Source organism: Temnothorax curvispinosus, unplaced genomic scaffold (assembly GCF_003070985.1).
Source record: "Temnothorax curvispinosus isolate PA1 unplaced genomic scaffold, ASM307098v1 QBEX01013686.1, whole genome shotgun sequence".
Taxonomy (NCBI): Eukaryota; Metazoa; Arthropoda; class Insecta; order Hymenoptera; family Formicidae; genus Temnothorax; species Temnothorax curvispinosus.
The window spans coordinates 134,181-155,224 of NW_020223466.1; the positions used below are offsets into that span (position 1 = coordinate 134,181).

The 21,044-nt window shown below is 29.2% G+C and overlaps 3 protein-coding genes across 6 annotated transcripts in view; 1 reads left to right on the top strand and 2 right to left on the bottom strand.

Annotated features, from left to right (window-relative positions):
- The window catches only part of LOC112463818, a 59,792-nt gene extending 47,064 nt beyond the window's left edge, over positions 1-12,728 (bottom strand). For both annotated transcript variants that reach the window (XM_025030426.1, XM_025030425.1), the window contains exon 1: positions 12,363-12,728. The gene's annotated coding sequence lies outside the window, so the exon portion shown is untranslated. The remainder of the gene's footprint in view (positions 1-12,362) is intronic.
- A 4,787-nt stretch (positions 12,729-17,515) lies between these two features.
- LOC112463820 (BLOC-1-related complex subunit 5) lies at positions 17,516-19,737 on the top strand. Of its 3 annotated transcripts, XM_025030431.1 has the most exons (4): positions 17,517-17,805; positions 18,158-18,194; positions 18,272-18,630; positions 18,957-19,737. In XM_025030431.1, exons 3-4 carry the CDS (start codon positions 18,317-18,319, stop codon positions 19,459-19,461), a joined length of 819 nt encoding a protein of 272 aa, XP_024886199.1. In that variant the 5' UTR covers positions 17,517-17,805; positions 18,158-18,194; positions 18,272-18,316; the 3' UTR covers positions 19,462-19,737. The 3 variants fall into 3 exon arrangements, with proteins under 3 accessions (XP_024886198.1, XP_024886199.1, XP_024886197.1); XM_025030430.1 differs by having other exon boundaries at positions 17,516-18,194; positions 18,291-18,630; XM_025030429.1 differs by having other exon boundaries at positions 17,517-18,194.
- A 62-nt stretch (positions 19,738-19,799) lies between these two features.
- LOC112463819 (coiled-coil domain-containing protein 137) lies at positions 19,800-20,884 on the bottom strand. Its single transcript, XM_025030427.1, is given in 3 exon segments — positions 19,800-19,823; positions 19,825-20,584; positions 20,662-20,884. Coding segments are annotated over 3 exon segments (861 nt in total). The 5' UTR covers positions 20,739-20,884.
- Positions 20,885-21,044: the final 160 nt, after the last annotated feature.

Sequence of the window (21,044 nt, forward strand, 5' to 3'; positions counted from 1 at the left end):
ATTCTTAAAAATTTCTTCTTCTTTAAACGTTTATATTTCACAATTTAACAAAGTTTGATTTTACAATCGTATTCTATCATATTTATTCTTCTAAAAAAAATTCGTTGAAAAATATAAATTTTTACCAGTTATAATTAAAAATATTTGAATGGATCTGAAAAATCTATATCTAGGTATTACAAAAAAATTAAAATTACATAAAGTGTAAAAATTAAGTATAAAAATCACATATTAAATGTAAAACTGATATATAATATATGTATGAAATGGAGATGTGTACATTTTCGTAATAAATCACGCGATTTTTATGCTTTATATAATTTTATATACTTTTTACGGTGCAGTGTATGGTCCACGTGTACAAAAATATAATATATAGTTCCAAGGTTTATATCATTACCGACCTGCTATAATCAATCAAATCAATAATTATAAAATAATGCAAAACGTATATCATATCGTGTGTACATATTTTACTGTTATATCCCATAGAATCATCTCATTTATAAGACGTGACACAGCGATAGAAATCGGCGCGCATTTAATCGCGCGTTTTACGGTCGGTGCATTTAACAGGGAGGTACGCAATTAAACACGCCGATGCAATTAACCGAGATGAATGCAGTAAATGTATTATAAAAGAAACGTCTCGTTATTTGCATAAGAAGCTCGAGCAAATTTCAGTTTTCGCATTTGTATCACTTTCCCATGCTAATATACATACATATTTACTCCATTATGCATTAATTTTTTTTAATAAGAAAAAGATACATTTTTTCTCTCTCATCTATATACTTCACACAGTAATAATATAAAAAAATAATATATCTCATATATTTAATACATAATATTTAATAAATATACTATATATATCAACGTATATATTATACAATGTTATACGTTATTAAATTTACGTCTTTTTAAAACAACAGAATTTTCATTCAATTTTCCAATGATACGCTCTTCTCTGTCTCAATGTAAATTGACTGTTTTACACAACAACAAATTTATGGAAACCTGAATGCATTTCTCGCGTTACGCTCTCATTCACTCGTCGAAGAGATTCGATGGTCGATCTTTTTGTCTATTAACTTTTATTATCACAGCATGATGTTACTTTTATTAGATCAAATCATCTATCTCGTTAAATTTTAATGGGATCCGTCACACTTTCAAAGTTATTTTGTTCAAGTTGACATTTTAAATGCTCCCGATATTTCTAAAATAATGCATTTTACAATATCTTTTGCATTATTTAACATTGTCTTTATTCTATTTATATTTCTCACAAAAATTGTCTTAGTTTAAAAATAGAGATTTTAATCATATTACATTATATAAAAAAATTTTGTAAATTTTAAGTTCCACATAAATTTTTCAATTAAAATAATTTTTTTTGAATACGCGATCTTACATAGCAAATCATTAAGAAAATTTACGATGTTACTAGAATATCTTAAGATAATCTCACAACTAGCAAAAAAAATAAAGTTACTTAATGTACTTAGCAGTTACAAAATCGCCGTGCATTGTTTTACACGAAATATTGTGGATTTTGTGCGAATTCGCTTAATTATAAAACGAGCGTTTGATATGTTTATAATTGCTGTGTTTGATAAACAAACGACGAGCTACGTTTATTTGGTGCAAGAGTAACGTTGGTGCTAGTCTGCCAATTATCATGCAAATATTAATAATACAAACATTAATGTCGAATGAAACGATGTTTTGCTCCCTCCAATGCATCTTGCAAGAAAACAAACATTTATCGATTTATCGCTATTCTAAACATTTTCATTTATTTATCAAAACTATAACTTTTTATCTTTTGTGTATTTCAATTGTATTTTAATATATCGAATTTTTTTAAAACACATTTTTTTTAACTCTTGTTGACTTCTAGGATATTTTTTTTCTTTCTGTTTACTTATAAAAAAAATGCGATTTGATATAATAAGTATCATTAGGTATAATTTATAATGTAAGTAATTTAGAATATATACAGGATGTCTTATTTTAAACAGTTCAAGCAAATATCTCGAAAGCTGAGCCTGCAGGCAGGCAAAAATGTTTCAGACAAAAGTTGTATGGTCTGGAAGAGATACAAATAATAGTAAAATCAATTTTTGAAAAAAAAATCAAATTTTCAAGATCTGACATAAAGGTTATTGTTATTTTTTAAAATCAAATTGTAGGAATTTTTAAAAATAATATATAATTTCCTCTATAGTTATTGCTTGTCAGGATGGTTAGTTTTCGAGATATTCGGCTATTTAAAATAGAATACTCTGTATACAATAAATTTCTGATATGTTTCCTCTGTGTGTGCGTATGTGTCAAATATGCATTACATTCTTTTTTTCATACAAGTGAGTAAACGAAAAAAAAATCTTAGAAATCAACAAGAGTCAAAACGAATCAATTTCTCGGCGGAATGAAAATACAGAGCTTTCAACTGGATTGACTTTCATCAACTTTCTGAGGGATCGACTAGAAGGATTAGAATCATGGAAGATGGATGAATTTGAAATTCGAGTCGCTAATTCGAGTATTTGCATGATTTTATTCTCCTTTCTTTCAAGGACTAGGTATCTATTCATCTAGAAAAGCTTATTTGTGGTGACAATAAAAAGAAAAAAACGAATCAAAATTAAAATATATTAATAATAAATAATATATTAATAAAATATATTAAAATGTTAAAAATTATTACATGTAATGTTATATTTGTAACTTTCTTATATTAATAACCGGAATATTTTAGAAGACAATTCTATATATATATTTTTAATATAAATTCGAAATGCATTAAACTGTAAAACTTTGCACAAAGGTAAAATTTTTCCATTGAAATTTGTGACTATTTCGATATCTCAATCTCTTAAGTCGCTAGTCTTTTTTCTTGGTTATCCGAAAGAACAACTGGTGCCCTTGGATATATCATAGCAAAAGCGATAAAGCAATGATAACACGACGCTGAAAAGCGAGAGATATGTTGCTAGAAACCGGGAAACAAAATAAAGTGATGATAACACGACTAAGGAATGAAAGATTGTTAGTATGCTGCAGTGCAAGCATTTAAAAAATATCGTTGGAAAGATTTTTATCGGAACTCTGTTGCATAAAGGAAAGAAAAACGAACAATAATTTTATGAATTTTTTCCTTAAGATGATGCTCATAAAAGTAATAATATCATATAATGCAATATCTATCAATACAATATTTAAATAGGATATCTTATATATATAAACTTTTTGGAGACGCTCAAATATCTGGAAAGAATTTTTATTTTGTATTGTAGATATTATAAAAATTAAAACAAAAATTGATAAATTATTACTATAATTGCCACTGTTTATCGTTATTTCGTTGATCATTTATAGATTTTTTTAAGATTTTAGTTTATAATATGTCTGACACGTATTTATAAAAATACTCATGTATGTACATATCATCCCGGTTTCAATTTGGCTGGTTCATCTCATATAGTCAAGATAATTAATTCAATTTAAAGTTGCTAAAGTTGCTGGGGCTTGCAGGTTCTTTTAATAAATTTATAATTTTTGTAATTTTGCCAGCAATTATAATTTCCTTACATTGAACATACCGTTTACAAAAAAGAAAAATAAATAGAAAAAAAGAAAAAATAATCTACATCTTTTTTAATACGTATGTAACATGTTGAAAATTAGTTATTTAAAATTAAAGCATATTAAAATTAAATTAATTTTCTTAAAATAAATATAACAAATACTTTTTAAACAGGCTTTAAAGCTTCCCGCCCAAAGTAATATTCTTCTCTGAAACAAAAGAATAAGAGAGATTCTGATTTCCACTCGACGAAACGCAATCTACTAATTGGCGCTATGTTGACCTCTCGACACCTCTGAGAACATTTGATAAACAAATTGCAACGTAAAAGATGATTGAATCGATGAAGATGACGATAATCGAGTCAAATAAATGCATATTGTCATTTCAATTGTTTATGAATAATTTATCTATTGTTTGTAGCTTCAAAGGGCATTTAAAACGTCTTTGTGAATTGTAAAGTAAATTTATGTTAACGATGTTTACGAATTGCAGGAAGATGATAATTGAACGACAAATAGCTTCAAAGAGGATCCGATAAAATAAAGTGATAAAACTGTTAAAATATTCAGGTAAATTTAAAAAAATAAAATTAATGTATGTGTAAATATACGTATGTTAATAACAAATATTTTGATATTATAGTTTATATAATTTATACATTTTTTGTTTAAATAAGTCTTCACATGTACATAATCTTATTATATACATGCACATTCCATACGCATTATATGTATAGAGTATGCATGAAATTAGAAAATTCTTTTAATATTTTATATATGTATTAATATTTAACTACATTTCTCTTTTAAATAAAATTATTTTTTAAATTAATGAATTTTTATCATTCTGTATATAAAAATAAAGATTCTTTTGTATCATATTTTAATTTATCTTTTTATAGAGAAAAGTCCCCTATTATGAGATAGCGAGGTTTCTGCTAAACTAATAGGTTCTATCTGTTGGTTTCATCATGAACTTATTGCCCTTAGAGTAAAACCTATCTAGTGGAAAATTCATTATTCGATTGTACATGCACTCGCCTACTACAGTTTTCAATTTTGCACATAAACTTCCGGTAATCACGCAAAATAGATGTGGTATCTCATAATAAGAGACTTTCCTCCATATAATACTAAGAACATCAAAACAAAATACGAAATTTTACACTTTACAAAATATTTCACACTTCCTCCCATTTCATACACCGAAATAGGTATATTACGATGAAAAAAAAAATGAAATATATCATAAAATGCTCACTTTTTTATAATTTTACAATATCTGAATAATTTTACATGTAAAATAACGAGAATTGATTTATGTAAAAAGAATTGCACTTTGAAAGGAATGTTCCATGAAAAAAGAATGTAAATTTACTTTGGCATAGACTGTCATAAGAATATATAATATTCATTTACATCATTGTCTTAAAATTAAAATTTTTTTTATTTAAAAGATTATTCAATATACTCGTTGTTACTTATAAAGTCTATCGTTATTAATTATTACATGGCAGTGTCTAGCTCTTATACTTTTCATTAAATTTTCAGCATACCTATTACTCCTATATTCTTGTTAGTTTGAAACACAGTTTCCAGCATAGACCAAGGTTTTTATCTAGAATAACATGCTCAATAAACAATGATTTATATTATAAAATTTATCACATTATTCTAATTTCGAAGAACATTTATCTCCGTTTATGTTTATCGCTTTTCAATGTGTCTTATGAATATAGTTTCAAATTAAATTATATTAACAATCTAACAATTAATAATTTCAACTGTGTGTTACAACTTTATGATAATATAAAAGTATATTTAATATTCCATCAAACTATATAAAAATCATTGAGTAACAAGGAAAGTGGGCTTTGAAAGTCAAACATGCGGTTAATTGTGCGTGAGTTGACGCTACGTAATACTTAATTAACAATTTAACACAAATTATAAATTGTACGTTTCCACTCTATTTTGAGCCAGCGATGCAGTAATAAATCTTCTTCAACTTCACAGACATTAATAAATAAGTAAATAAATAAATAATAGGTAGATAAATTAAATAATCTCAAGCTCTTCGACGAGCATAAGGTGAGTTAAAAAATTGAATATTCAAAGATAGTATAATTTTCAAGAGAAAAATACCAGAAAAATTCCGCCAATATTCTAGTCTACAAAATATTCAGACTAGAAAATTGAGAAAATGTAAATTGAGACTAATCGGCGGAGAGAAGTGAAATCCATTCACTAAACTAAGTCCAGAGAACATAAGATTGACAAACTAAAGTCTTAAGAAAGACAACGGAAACTCACAATGTGAGATGATTTTTAAGCGGCGATGATTTATATAATCGCGAGACAATGAAAGAACAGACCTGGTTCCAAATAACAGCTGGTTCGTCCGGTTGTCAACCGTTGACTGACTGTGAGTCTCCGTTTGACTCTCAAAACCTACTTTTTCTTGTTACTCGTTAATTTTAATATAAAAAATCTTTTATCTATTAACTAATCATTTATTTATATAAAAATATTTTATTTCAATAATAATATGTAAATAATCGGCTACGTTCTTGTGTGATCTATAAATGCATCATCAGTGGAAAAAATATCAACCCATAATAAAAATAAAAATTTTTAAAAATACAAAATACAACAAAAATTTTTTCAATCGTCTTGTTCTATTTATACTTAGAAAAAATGTGTTTTCGTCTTGTTTAGAATCATCCTTGCGTACGTAGAAAAGAGGAGGTATTATTGCGCAAGAAATTATAATTAAGTTACGTTATTTCTTACAATGCAAATTTTTAATTCACGTCTCGCAAGACAAGAGATGTAAAACGAGAAAAACCGGAAAATTGCATCTGTGTTGCGGAAAAAGATAGAAAAAGAACGAAGAACACGAATTTTACACCCAATGGAAATCGCCGTGTAATGCCGTGGCGTCGACGACGTGGAGCGTCATAAGGCAATTTTCCGCACGTGCCATCAATTGTTTGCTCGCTTTTCCTTTACACATATTGTTCCATTTCGTTTCTAAGTCTTTTGTCTTTGCCAAAGTCAATTCACAATGTGTATAAAATAAATCGGCGACGTAATTCCGTCAAATTTTCGAAAAAATGTTACTATACTTAAAAATTTTGTTATTATTCATATTCTTTGATATAAAATCATGAATGCATAATCACATATAAATGGTCAAAATTTGAATTGTTTGCGAGATATTTTATACTTTAGTCCGACATAAAATATGAAATATCTCATAAAATATTCATGTTTCGGTCTTATTTTGATGTTCTCTTACATACAAAATAACGAGATAGTTCAAATAATCGATTTATATGCTTTAAACAAAAACCTATATGCTTTTTAAAGAATGAAATTTGCAACTACATATACTGTTTTTTATTCATAAGCTTTATAACATTAAAAAAATTTGTTTCGGGACTTGAAGAATAGATAATATCAAATCAAGTAACAAACGTTTAATTAACATAAGTTAGAAAACTTTGTTTCTTTAAATGTGAAAGTTTTCAGAATCAAAAATGTTTTAACCTTATGTCCGTTTTTTTATGTCCAAATTTTTCTGTATAAATCAATTTTCTTCCTCTTAATCCACATATTAAAATCTTTAAAAAATGAATATTTTGTGAAATAATAAAGGACAAGGTCAGAAAATTTTATATAGAAATTTTTATAGAATTTTACATAAAATCTCTCTTACCTCTTTTCTTTGTAAAGAATTCAGAATTACGTACGTTTATACGTATAATATATAATTATAAAATTAATATATTAATTATTATATCTGTGTATTCGACCAGATAATATATTTCTACTCATCTAAAAAATTTTATACTGTACAACGGAGATGAAATCTTTGAAACAATAGCAATACGAGATACAATAAAGAGTTGCGTCAGTGTTTCATCTAAGTGTTTCTTCGAGGAGTTTCCGTGAGTTGTATCTTGACGATCGCGCTTCATCCGCGTCATCTGCTCGCGCGGGAAATTGCACTCGCCCGGCAAGATGAAAGAAAACTTCGAACTAAGTAAACTACGAACAAAGAAATGATCGGAGCTAGATGGATCTACAGATTTTGTGGGACGCTGGACAACTCATTTTCTTAACATGCTCAAACTTTAATTATGACATACTTAAAGCGATAACGCGTTATGATGATAATCAATTTTATATATCTTTACTTTCATCTCAAGCAGTAAACGATCAATTTGAAGAAAAAAGTATCTCGAAAAAGTTACCGATTGTGCTGGGTATATCTTTCTTTAGAACGAGCTTAAGGTATATAGACGTGTGCAATCACTATAATGGATCTCGCAGTGTGTGCGCGCGTGTTACGCTTGTTCATCTTAATATCCGCGCCGCTGTGCTGTGGGTGGACGAGATAAAGCCTAATCAAGGAGATGCGGTCTTATCCGCGTCGCAAACTGAGACATATTGCACGGCGAGCTGTGACAACGATACGTGCATCGCATAATGCCAATCATGCGAATCACAGTACCCCATAACACTCGTAACTTCTCGCAACAACTTTCTCCATCGTATCGAGACTGAGATCTTTGCCAAGTTTAATTTACTAAATTTTATGTTATTTATATGTACATATACGTAAATTTTATTAATTCTTATATTGCTTGTGACTCTCTCTACTCGCTTAGAGATTAAATTAAACAATAATATTGACTATTGTAAATGTTAATAAAAAAATTACTTAACACTAATTAAAGTTAATTAAATGTCAATTAAAGATAATTTAAAACTTTACATTCGGCAAAATAAAAAGAATTTTTCTTTAAATCGCAATAACCCTACGTTTTATAGAGATTAATTGATGTGACGAAAAAAACATAAATGAGAACCCACGGCACATGACAAACACAGTGACCTTGAGTCGCTTCGCTTGGTATATAATGCGAGTAATTAGCGTGTGGCGTAATTGTCTGTTCAAATAATGAATGTTTAGTCAAGAATACCGAAATTATTCAAATATTAAAGTAAAAAATATAATCCTAATTAAAAAACAAACTCCAAATGTGCAAGCAAATGAAACAAAAGTAATTGAAAAAATACATATACCTTCTTATTACCTTTTTCTGTGTGTACAGGTGTGTATTAAAGTCGAAGACAAAATGTATCAGAAATACTTATTATACAGATAACATTTTTCTTTCAGTCTCTTTTGCATAATTAATATAATTAAACATATTGTAATAAAAGTAATATAACAATTTATATATAACGTAATATAATGATACTAATATTATAAAAATACTAAAATTGAAAACAGAATCTCATTAAAAAAAAATAAACTGCAGGTATAAATATGGAACGACAGCAATTTAGAAAAATACAGTGATGAGTAATTGCGTTTTTTGTATGTACAGGTGTGCATTCCATGAACACCCGAGTATTTATTACAGCCTGAGGGGAATAAATGCTTTCTCTCTCTTTCTGTTTTTCTTTATCTATACTAGAAAAATAAAATTGTCTGTTTTTTTTCGTGTTTTCCTGATGCTTCAATGAATATACCATATTCAAAATCATTGATACATTTATTTTTATCACACATGCGTATGTGTATATATATACATATATAAACTATTATTAATGATATAATCAGCAAAAGAATAAATCTTTATAAAAAAATGACACAAATATCAAATAAATTTTATATATGCATATATATTAAATTCCGTAGAAAAAATAATTTAAAATTTAGAAAGTTAATATATTTTATTTCATATTTGAATAACTTCTGAGGACTTAATGTTGTATATTAATAAATTTAAAATAATTCTTTGTATAAATAATTTTATATTATAATTGTATATTTCGCAATTAGAATTTTACAATAAATTTTAGACAATATTAAGTTATTAATTTAGATATTTAACTGCATATTACAAATTATAAACGCGTGTTGTCGTATATAGTCGGTTAAAAAAAGATACATCCGAGAATCAGAATTTCGGCCAGCTGGAACTATTCTCGATGCCGGATCTATTTTCAAAGACGCCTGCTATACGTCCTACGCTCATCAAGTATCATCATAGCCGTGAAAACTCAAAATATTTCTTTCCTAACCTTATTCAAAATTCACCTTAAATTAATAAATAATAAGAAAAACAATATTTTTGTATAAATTTTATTTAAATTGCTTTTACAAGCTAACTAGATTTTATTTCAATATACAAAAAAATTATAATAACCTTCTTTAATAACACCACTCAGTAAAAATTTAATTTCTTTTCTTAATTAAAATAGAAAACTCTATAACTTCTCATGACTAATTAAAAAAATAATAAAATACTTTAGATTGTTTACTTTAACATGTTTGATAAATATATGTATATATAAGTATATGATAATTAAATATTAAGAGGTTTATAAATATGTGAGAATTTGATATAAAATAAAATATGTTACTATTGAAATCAAATCTTATGCTATTAAAATATATTAAACAGCTGATACAAACTCATCACTAGCAATCGAGGGTTAATTAAGTACTTAAGTATTTGCTTGTAATTTCAACGTGCAACACGAATTTTCATACATCTCTTTCTTCTTTCTACGAGAGGTGCGGTTTGGCCTCAATTATTAATTCTGAAATTATGCAATCACAAAAACAACACACAATAAACAGCCAACATATTATTAGATATTCTGCCTGACGTAATATGACCGAAGTATATACAGACAATAAAGATGACACTTTAACAATTTTAGTAAAAAATATGGCTCTCAATTTTAAACACGATCAATATATCTGGAGCTGTCATTTAATTAATGACACCAACCTAAATATACAATAGAGCAGTCTATATGGCTTTAAATATATCACTTCGTTAATTAATATAAAAGTAACTATATTTGTAATATGATAGTATTATACATTAGAATATATATTATAATATTATAATAGATAAAATCTAAGAGCTATAAGCATAATTTTTTCAACATTTCTCTCTTTTTTAAATTGTAGTATCGTGATTCTTTAATATTCTGTATGTATTTCAATATAACAAATATTTTCGTATTACGACTAGATTTAATGTCAGAAATTTTCCAATGCCTTTTTGGAGCATTTTTTTTTTTAATTATGTCATATTTTGACATATGCTAGTATTTTGCAATTAACCGCTTCCTACGCTATTATTTTCCACGAGCAAACTTCAGAACAAGTTTTTTTTATCGTTGTTCGTCGTCCAGCAAATTGACGTTATTACGCGGTTTATCGCGGCAGACCGCAATTGTCGAAACAAACACAGTTTGCAATTTCACAATATAATGCGAATTTTCTATTTCAATTTAGGCAGCGTTCAATTTATTCCGTTTACTTGTAATGTCGTTATAACAGTTCACAATTACAATTGTATAATCGCAATATATAAAAGCTTTGTATATTATTAGCCATTCAATTTTATGTTTTATACAAACAATAATTTAATTATTAAATTTAATATTAATATTAATAATAATTAAACTTTAACTTTATTAATATATATTAATGTTAATTTTTGATTGTATTTTATTTAATCTATTAAATTAATTTTATTATAGTTTATAATTTCATATTCTTGATCTTTAATTGCATAAAACAATACATTATAATTATTATATTTAATTAAAAAATGTATCATATTTTTATTCAGATAAAAAAAACTTTATATATATTTATTTATATAAGATTTAAGAAATAAACCTCTTTATTTATTTCAAACTCTTAGATGAAGATAGCGTCTAAAATATATATGCGTTCAAGGAGAAGAGTGCCAAGAAGAGAGAAAGAGATCTGATTATTTTTGCAGAGAGAGAGAGAGAGAGAAAGAGAGAGAGAGATGAGAGAGGAGAGAAAGAGAAGAAGAGTACTTTAAAAAAGATTTCTATTGCATAATTAAAATATGAATAAACATATGTTACTTTGCGTAAGGCGCATTTCCTATGAATTATTTAGTGGTAGTTAGTGTATCATTTTCTTTGCGAATCAGCGACGCAACATATTTCAATAATAAATTTAACAGAACTCGTATTTCAAATGTTTATTTTTATTAACTTTATAACCGGAGAAATAAACATTTCTTCGAATGCAATAACTGCTTTTGTATTTGTAACAGAGTTCGAAAAAACAAATTCAGTCGATCAGTTTATCATGGAGCATTTTATATTTAATTTTCAATTTAATTTCAAGATAAAACCGATAATTTTGAGTAAAGACTTAAATTTTGTTAAAAATTAATTTAATTTATTTCTAAAAAAACGATTTTTTCATTTAATCAAATTTGTTAAATTTTTGGACAAATTGTTTCTAAATGTAACATTATAATTATTTCCAAATAATTCGCGAAATATGCGTATTTCATAATTATGTACATCATTATCTGTCAAACAATTTTCATTATCTTCCAAAAGGTTTTTGTTTATGTTTGTTAAAATAAAAATGTATTAAATAAACGTATTAAAATGTATTTATTAAAATAATGTAATACTCCTTTCGAGCTCGTTGATAAAATAACATAATTATAATAATTTTCATTGGCGTATAACAAAGAAGAGATGTGAAGCAATACATTCCCTATTTTGCCGTTGTAAAATTCTTTTGCGAGTTTTTACGGTATATTAGCCGTTTTGTTAACATTTTAATCTTTTAATTATATATGTACGCTTTTAATTAAATTGTACGCATATTAAAAGCTTGTTTATTTAATAAGATAGAAATAAAACCTTTATATATCGGAGCTGTTACACACCTTTTCCGTAACGTCGCAGCTGAACTTTGTCAATGTAAAAGCCTCAGAAAAAATACTATTTCACAAATATCGCACTCGCGAATATCTACACGGGCTCCAATTTTTTTTTCTTTTTGGCAGTGTTGCGATACCGTGGAGAATCGAGGAATAAGCTTTGTAAATGTTGACGACAATCGTCAATTTGAATTGCAATGAAACAAGATGCACGATTTCCGATTTACGAACGATTTACGTCACGCGATCTTGCAATGCATATAACGGTGGCAATGGTGCGAGGCGAGTATCCCGTAGGAGTGCAAAACCACGTGGTCGCGCAATTTTCGAGACGGAGCACACGGCGCAAAACGAAACTCGCGTATCAGCAGCTCGCTGTACACTGTCGCGCGACGCGCACTCAGTCATCGTGATCGTCCGCGCGCGTTATCCCCTCTTTGAACCCTCCATGCCACTCTCCATTCCACGCGCCAGCGCACGCCGCTGATGTACATGTGTGAAATATAAAGTGAATTCGTAATCACATGCTACGCTCGATTAAAGGGGTACTCTAATAAAATTTCCCGTTTCTTTATATTCATCAGTTTTTATTAATTAAATATAATTTATATATTTAAATATTTATACGTTCGTAATATAAATAATTTATATACTTATAATGCAATATATGCTATTTATAACGTAGAATATGGTATTTTTGTTGTTTAATGTAATAAATTAATAATTCTCTATCACTAATCGATCGCAATCTTGTATAGTTGATCTATAATCGGGCGTAATTAAGTACTGTAGTAATATATACACACATATATAATAAGGAATAAAGTTTTATTTCTTTAAATATACTTATTGAATGTAGAAGGAATAAAGGGAATTTAGAAACCAATTTTTCCAATTACATTTCATGAATTTACTTCACCTTTCTACGAATTTATTGCAACTGAAGGAACATTTGTAGCTCATAAAAAAGGTATTACGCAGCACATTTCTCGGCGAGTCCAATTTCCAATTACTTTGCCGTTTTGAACACACATTCGACAATGACAAATTACTAAATCGCTGCAGACCTCACGCCAAATGCATATCACGTTGTTAGACATTTAACATTTTATCAACTTTTATATAATGTACAATGGATTGTCGCATATAAAATATTAAAAATTTAATATAAAACAATATTTAAAAATTATACATATTTATAAATATAAATATAAATATATACACAAATATAATATAAATATGTATAATACAGACAATCGTACATGCACACACATCACATATACGCGCACACGTATTGTGTGTATGTTTTCTATATATATTTTTGGTTATTAACTTTTAGTTATCCGAGAATATCAAATACCATTATTATTGTTTAAATAAACAACTGTGGGAGTTAAGACATTCTCAACATAGAGCGGCATAGATCATCAGAAAGTGACTTAAAAGTAGAGTGAAAGGGCTCGCAGGGTCACATCCCTCGAAGGCACAATCTCGAGATAAAAATCGAGCGAGCAAGCGAGCATAAAAGTGGCATTAAATTCGAATTGCTCGTATCCTGGCGCGCAAAACTTTAACAGGAGGCGGTCGTCTCTGTTGTCATAAAAAAAAATGGAAAGGCGTAAAGGCGCCGCGCGACACTCGAGATACAGGTATGTGATTGCGCATAGAGAATACGAGACATATTATGTATATGAAATAAATAAGAGATTTACAGTTTTATCTTTTATTTGAGTATATAAAATGCAAAAATCCACTTGAAATTCATTTTGAAACGTTTGTATATGCGCGCGCGCGCGTGTGTGTGTGTGTGTGTGTGTGTGTGTGTGTGTGTATGTGTTGTGTGTAATGCATGATTTCTATATGTCATTTTATACATATATAATTACGAAAGAGAGAGAAAAAGAGAGAAAGAGAGAGGAGAGTACAGTAAAATATAATTATATATGTATAATAAAACCACACAAATATATATAATAATTGTAATAAATCAAAATTATCATATATTATAAATTAAATATAATAAATAATGAGTAAATATATAATAAAATACTTAATAATTAAAATTAATTAAAATTGATAAAAATGATTAAAAGAATAATTTTTATTTTACATAAAATAAATATTTAATTTGTATGTAAGTATAATGATAATAAAAACGTGATTAAAAATGTGCAGAAAATGTTTCATACATATTAGCGAACTGGTGAAAATTTGCATAATATTTTGCGTCATTCCATGACGGCTTTGTTAATTAACGAATCGTTGCCGCAAGGCGTGTAAAATGTTCGCTAAAATAACATTTCGATATAAACTTTCTGAAACAAGTATTTTTACAAGTGTAACGGGTTTCGCGATTCAACGCGAAAATATAATTCGTGAACAAATGTGCAAACACGTCTGAATATTTTATTTCATTTTTTTTATTGTGCCATTTACGTAAGTTTATTTTTCGCAAATTTTCTTTTTTTTCGTATATTCCTGAAACCATCATGAATCAATAATAAAATATTTATCAGCAATGAAAGTATAATAAATGGAAGATGTAAATGAGAAATAAATAAAAAACTTTATTTAGATAACGTATGTATTTTATCTAATAAAATAAAAATTGCAAACAATTGCAATAAATATAGATAATTATAAGAAATATATGTCTTTCAATAATGTGTTACCAATTTTAAGATTTGAAAGAAGTGTACATATATATACCCCAGATAACATAATGCCCAAAATTGGGATATAAAACGTCTTAAAAACGTCATTAAAACGTTTTTTTAGACCGACATATTATAAGACGTCTTAATGACGTCATTAAGACGCTTTATGTCCCGATTTTGAACATTGTGTTATCTAGGACCCAGCATATACAGCTCGCATGTCTCTATTCTTTGAACCTTCAATCAATAAGACATTCTTGACAAAAAATATTTCTTACAATTATTTATATTGACATAAATGCATAACTTATATGAACCTTGCTTTCTTTAATTCATAAGATTTAATATATTTTCGGGATTTCTCACACTTTAAATGTTTCGCGAAAATAGAAAATCTCTTGATCGCACGTTTTGTATGCAGAAAAGTGTGGGCAAACATAGAAACCTTGCGGCGAAAATTCGGTCGTTTGATTATTTGCTTGGCAGATCAACTCTCTCGTGACGTCTCGCTATTGTCTTATCACATTTTATCAGATTCTTCAAATCGTCTTTTATCGTAATAGATAGACAGATAGTTTCCGATATGAATCGTTATTAAATTAACTTACGAGAGTAAAATGTATGTATTCGGAAATGTTGTCTGTATATTTATGAATTAATGTTGAATTATGATTTTCGAAAAAACATTTTGCATACACACATTTGGGAGTCGATTGTGTATCTTGAAACGAGATAAAAATTACAAAAGTGGGGAAATTCACTAGAGTATCCACGATTTTATTTGTCAAAATCTGGTAAATCTGTTCACTTTTGTGATTTTCACCTCGTTTCAAGATACACTCAATCTCTTTATATTTTTATATATTGTTACGTAGAAAACAGAAAATGTTCTCTATACAAATGTTTTTATTCATATATTTATTATTATAAACATAAAAATAAAATCATGTATAACTTTATATATTTGCATTACATATTATTATACTTATGATATAACATGACGACTCCTTCTCTTCTTTTATCTCTTAATATTCTTCTCCATTCTATTATATGTGTTTTAACAATTCTCAGGTGTATTAGTTAAAATTTAATTATTTTTTACTCCATTACATTAATCAGATTCTATTTTAATTATATTTTATGTTGTGTATAATTAGCGAAAAAGAGAATAAATTTTTATACAATCTATATTACGTATACATACGTAGTTAACGGAATACACCGAATAATAAAAGCAACTATTTTTTTAACCACCAATTACAGGCAAAGTTTCTCGTTAAAAAAATGTCAATCACATCTTATAATCTGTTTTATCTTTAAAAAATACGCGCATGCTCAATAATTCTTTATTGATTTAATGTCATTTGCAATAAAATTTCTAAAAATTTGAAAGATTTCTCTGACAAGTAAAAAATAGATACAATAAATATGAGAAACTGATGCGCTACGTAAACTGTGTAAATAATAAATATATGTGAAAAATATTGTTAGAATTGCAAAGTGACGTGTGATGTACGTTAAAAGGAACATAAATGTCAACACATATATTTACAAGAATAGATACAATTTTATCAGTTGCACTGACTTTCATGCTTTTTGCGATCTAATTTCCATGACAATAATACTTTACTTTACAATGATAACTATAATTTACGTTGCGAATAATACCACGCATCGTCGTAAATTTCCTGGAAGATACGTTCTCGTATCTTCCACTCCATGCATATAGGTACACAGCCTTGACTCTCTTAGATTCGTAAAAGAAATTATATACTGAGATAAAATATGTATCAGTATGCATTCTGGCAAGCGTTGAATCTAAAAAATAAAATAAACAAAAAATTAAATTAATAAAAAACATAAGAAATAAAAAAGTATAAAATAAATAAAAGCTAAAATATGGAAAAGCTAAGAATATGCAAAAGATGTTAATAGATATAAATATATTAAAATAACATTTATAGTTAATTTTTCTGTAATTCTTCAAAATTCAGTTTTAATATGTAATACATTTTTTTCAGGCTACATTGCAACTAATTTCTTTTTTATCAAAAATTATAAACTTGTTGACAACTGTAATTTATAAAATAATACAAATTCTTCTATTATTTATTTTTACTGTTGATGTTTATATACTAGCAGATACTGATGAGGTCATACAAATTTTTATAAAATGACTGGTAATTTATCGACGGAGTAGAAAATAAAGACTTCAAAATTTTCAAAAGATAAGTGGTTTGTATTTAAACCTAGACATAGATTTAAATATAAAAACCTATGTCTATGTTTAAATTCAAACCACATTAATAATATTTTGTAAAAAAATTTTTTAAGGACAACGATCGACCCAAATTATATCGTATGTGTATATATACGTGACGCGTACATATATAAATCTACTAGATGGAAGATGGAACAGGGTAGACATCTTTCGGATTTGTTTCACTAGTCAGGTAGTATGGAACGAATCGTTGTCTACGGGTGTAGTATATACTAGATTTGTCCGTATTGCTTAAAATTCCTAAAAATTCCTGCACTTAAAATAAGATAAATATACATTAAATTGGGAGTTAGAGAAAAAGAAAGCAAAAATCCTAAATTCTAAGTGCAAAAACGGCAACGCGAACAGATCTACTAACTCGATACAAGATGGCAGAATTATCGTGCATCTGACTATCGAATTCCTCACTATAATTTTATAGTTAATGGTCAATATATAGAAAAGTGACGTTGATTGACGTTTGAAGTGACGTTTCCGTGGACAGATCAATGTTATGGAACACGAAATAAAAGTAACTCAAAAGCATAAATACATCCATATATAAAACACACATGAAATGAGTGAATATATTAAATAGCAACAAATAAGCATAAATCAAGCATAAAATAAAAATTTTTATACAGTGTATTCATGTAACTTCTTAGTGATTAACTTCAATTCATTCTCACAACAATGACGTGTTACGAGAAGACGTAAACAATACCAACAAATATCGATACTTTCGTAAAATCTGCAAAAAATAGCTTGAGAATATATCAAATGCTATTAAATTTATTAAACACATTGAATGTACTGTAATTAAACACTTAAATGTTCTGATATTTCGCAAAAGTGTTTTATATTGATTTTCCTAACCATTACAGACTTCAATAAAATTTGCAAAACTTGTGATCCACAAAGGTGATAAAAAAAAACGTTAAATATCGTAAAATATATCGAATATACTGTAATTTGGTTGAAGTGCATAGTTTTTACAGACACTTCTGTTTCCTGAAGTTCCGTAAGGTTTAAAAGATCTGAGAATGGGGTCCGAGCAAAGCTCTCAGAATAGTAACCAAGGTGCCAACAGTGGAAAAACAAGGACGAGTCAACTCAGACGTGGCAAAAGCGTTCCAAATCGTGAGAGAGTGCCAGAGGATACTCCACCAAGGTGTATCAGTCCTGGCGCCAGCATTTGTTCTGATTCCGACCTGCCGTATATTTCTTATACAGTGAATCGACCTATCGGAGATTCACCAAAGATGACGAACAAACAATCACAACTCTACAGAGGGAAGAGTATTGGAGCTGGGGAATTTTCGAGGCGGAAAAACAGCCCAGGCACAACAAATCACAAGTAGATATCATCGGGTTGTATAGAAAATATCAATTTTCAACAACTCTTCAAATATTTCCAATGAAAAATTACATATTAAGAAGATAGTAATATTCTTTAAGTATGCCAAGTAACAAGGCGTTCTCATAATATTCTTATTTTTTATACTTATAAATATATGTAAAGAAAGAATGCACTATGTGTCACGTAATATTTCGTTATTAGATAATATTTACTCTATCAGAAAATTGTAATAAAAAAATCAACACCTTCAAAAATCATATTTTATAACAATTTTATGTTACGTAGGATTTCATTTGATTTGATCTCTTTCCATCTGTTAAAAGTCACAGGAAAATGAATACGGACAACAGGGCACACAATATCGTAGTGGTGAAGCCAGCTCAAGCAGACCCTACAGCAGACAAGGATCCTGACATAGTGAAACTACAGAGTATCCCGATGTTCCTGCCGATCATGCGTGGCACGTTGAACCTACCACCGGGTGTACGCGATCCAGAGGTCCTGGAGAGGCTTGATCCTGTCGGTCTGTTCAATCTGTGCGCGCGTTATCAACATCATCTCAATACGAATGCGCAGATAATAGCAGCCGAGCAAGCCACTTTGTGTACCAATATGGAAGTGGAATTTGGCAAAGTGCTGAATCTCGCTGTGGATCGACAGAAGAGATTCGCTAGGTTCGCGGAGCAGATGAACAAAGTGCACGATCTCAGCCGTCAGCTCACTAGATGCCATTCGCTCCTCAATCAAACCCTCGAGAGCCTCGAAACGCTTAACAATCTGTTGCCAGTAGAAGAGAGGCTCGAGCCCTTCGTCTGGACCACAGGCTAAATACATCCGAATTATAGAAGGAATTTCATCGCTCTTATTTTTTAGCAAGAAACTTGGATTCGATAAAATGTTCGTGTTCTTTCGCAAAGAAATTATTATTAAGAGATACAAAAAGCTTCGGGACATTATCTAACTTCAAGAAACTTCAATTAATTTCGTTATAAGAGTTTTATCCTTCATATTCGACTCACATTCAACATATAATCGTAACGCAATAAAATCAGGAAAATAAATTTAAAAAAGAAACAATCAAATATATGCTTTATTGAAACACAATTTATTGCTTTTGTATATTTTAAACATACCCTAGTCGCTTCTATTAGCCAATCGCTGAGACTTCAATTGTCTGTAGGCTGCAATAGCTTCACTCTGTTTCTTCTCTAGTCTTCTTCTTTCTGTTTCAGGTAAATGTTTCCTCTTTCCAGAACGATTAATCACTTTAGGAGCAGAAGAAACCTCTTTAGGACTTTCCAATAACGAACTCAACAATAAATTCTTCGGCTTTCTATTCTCATCCATTTTTTTGGACTTGATTTTTAATCTGGGTGGTTCGTGGGCAACTTCGCCAAAAATAACCTTGTCTTGCAGCCTCTCAAACTCATCACGATTTTCCAGTTCCTTTTCTTTCTTCATACGCAGCTTCAGTTTCCGCTTATCGCTTTTTGTTAAGGTAGCTGAAGGCTCAGCTACCTTCTTTTTCCTGGTAATATTCTTATGCTTCGCTTGTAACGCTTCTACATCATCCTTTTCACGTTTGCATTTTGTTAAACCTTGAATTTCGCCAGTATTCGAATCCCGTTCAATCTGGACACCATACTTCTTCTCAAATGCTATTTCCTTGAGAAAATCATGCGTTTCTTTGGACACCCTGTGCATGAATTGCCTACCGGACTCGCCTGGTCGCTGTTGAAATACTGGTGTAACTTTCTCTGGCTTTCCTTTTGGATTTGGTTTATGATGCTGCAGCCCCACACAGATAAGCGCATTCTTTTTCTTTCGTTTCCTCTTCGAGATGTTGCCGCTGGTCTTCGCAGCTTCCTTCAATTTAATCACGCGCTCCAGGCTCTTCGGGATCGCCTGCTCGTCCACGTTTTTCGGCGCCGTATTTGTGCACAATTCTAACCTAAAATCCGCTGCTAGCTCAGTATACAAATCATCTAAACTTCATCGCTCAAGTTCCAACTTTACTTAGTAACTCACTCCGCCATGCGCTTAGCGCGCTGCTTCTCGGGATCCTTGACACCCCGATGCTTCTTCCCCGGTATCTTGCGGCCCATATTCGCGTTTTGTTCGTTCTCTCGTTCCGTCAATCCGCGTCTTTCGCCTCGCGCTCGCACGTGGCCCGTGTGGCCGCGTAAACAGCTTGTTTACAAACGTTCATTTTCTAGGGACGAAAATAATCTATTTTCTCTATATATAGGAACCTTATAAACTTCTTACTAAAATTTCTAAAGAATTTTGGGTGCATTCAGTAGCACGACCGCTAAATATGATTGGTTGGATTTAAAGATTTAAAGATAAGAGCCAATGAGCGCGTTCAGCAGACCAAGCTGCTAAGTAGCAGTCAAACGTGATTGGCTCTT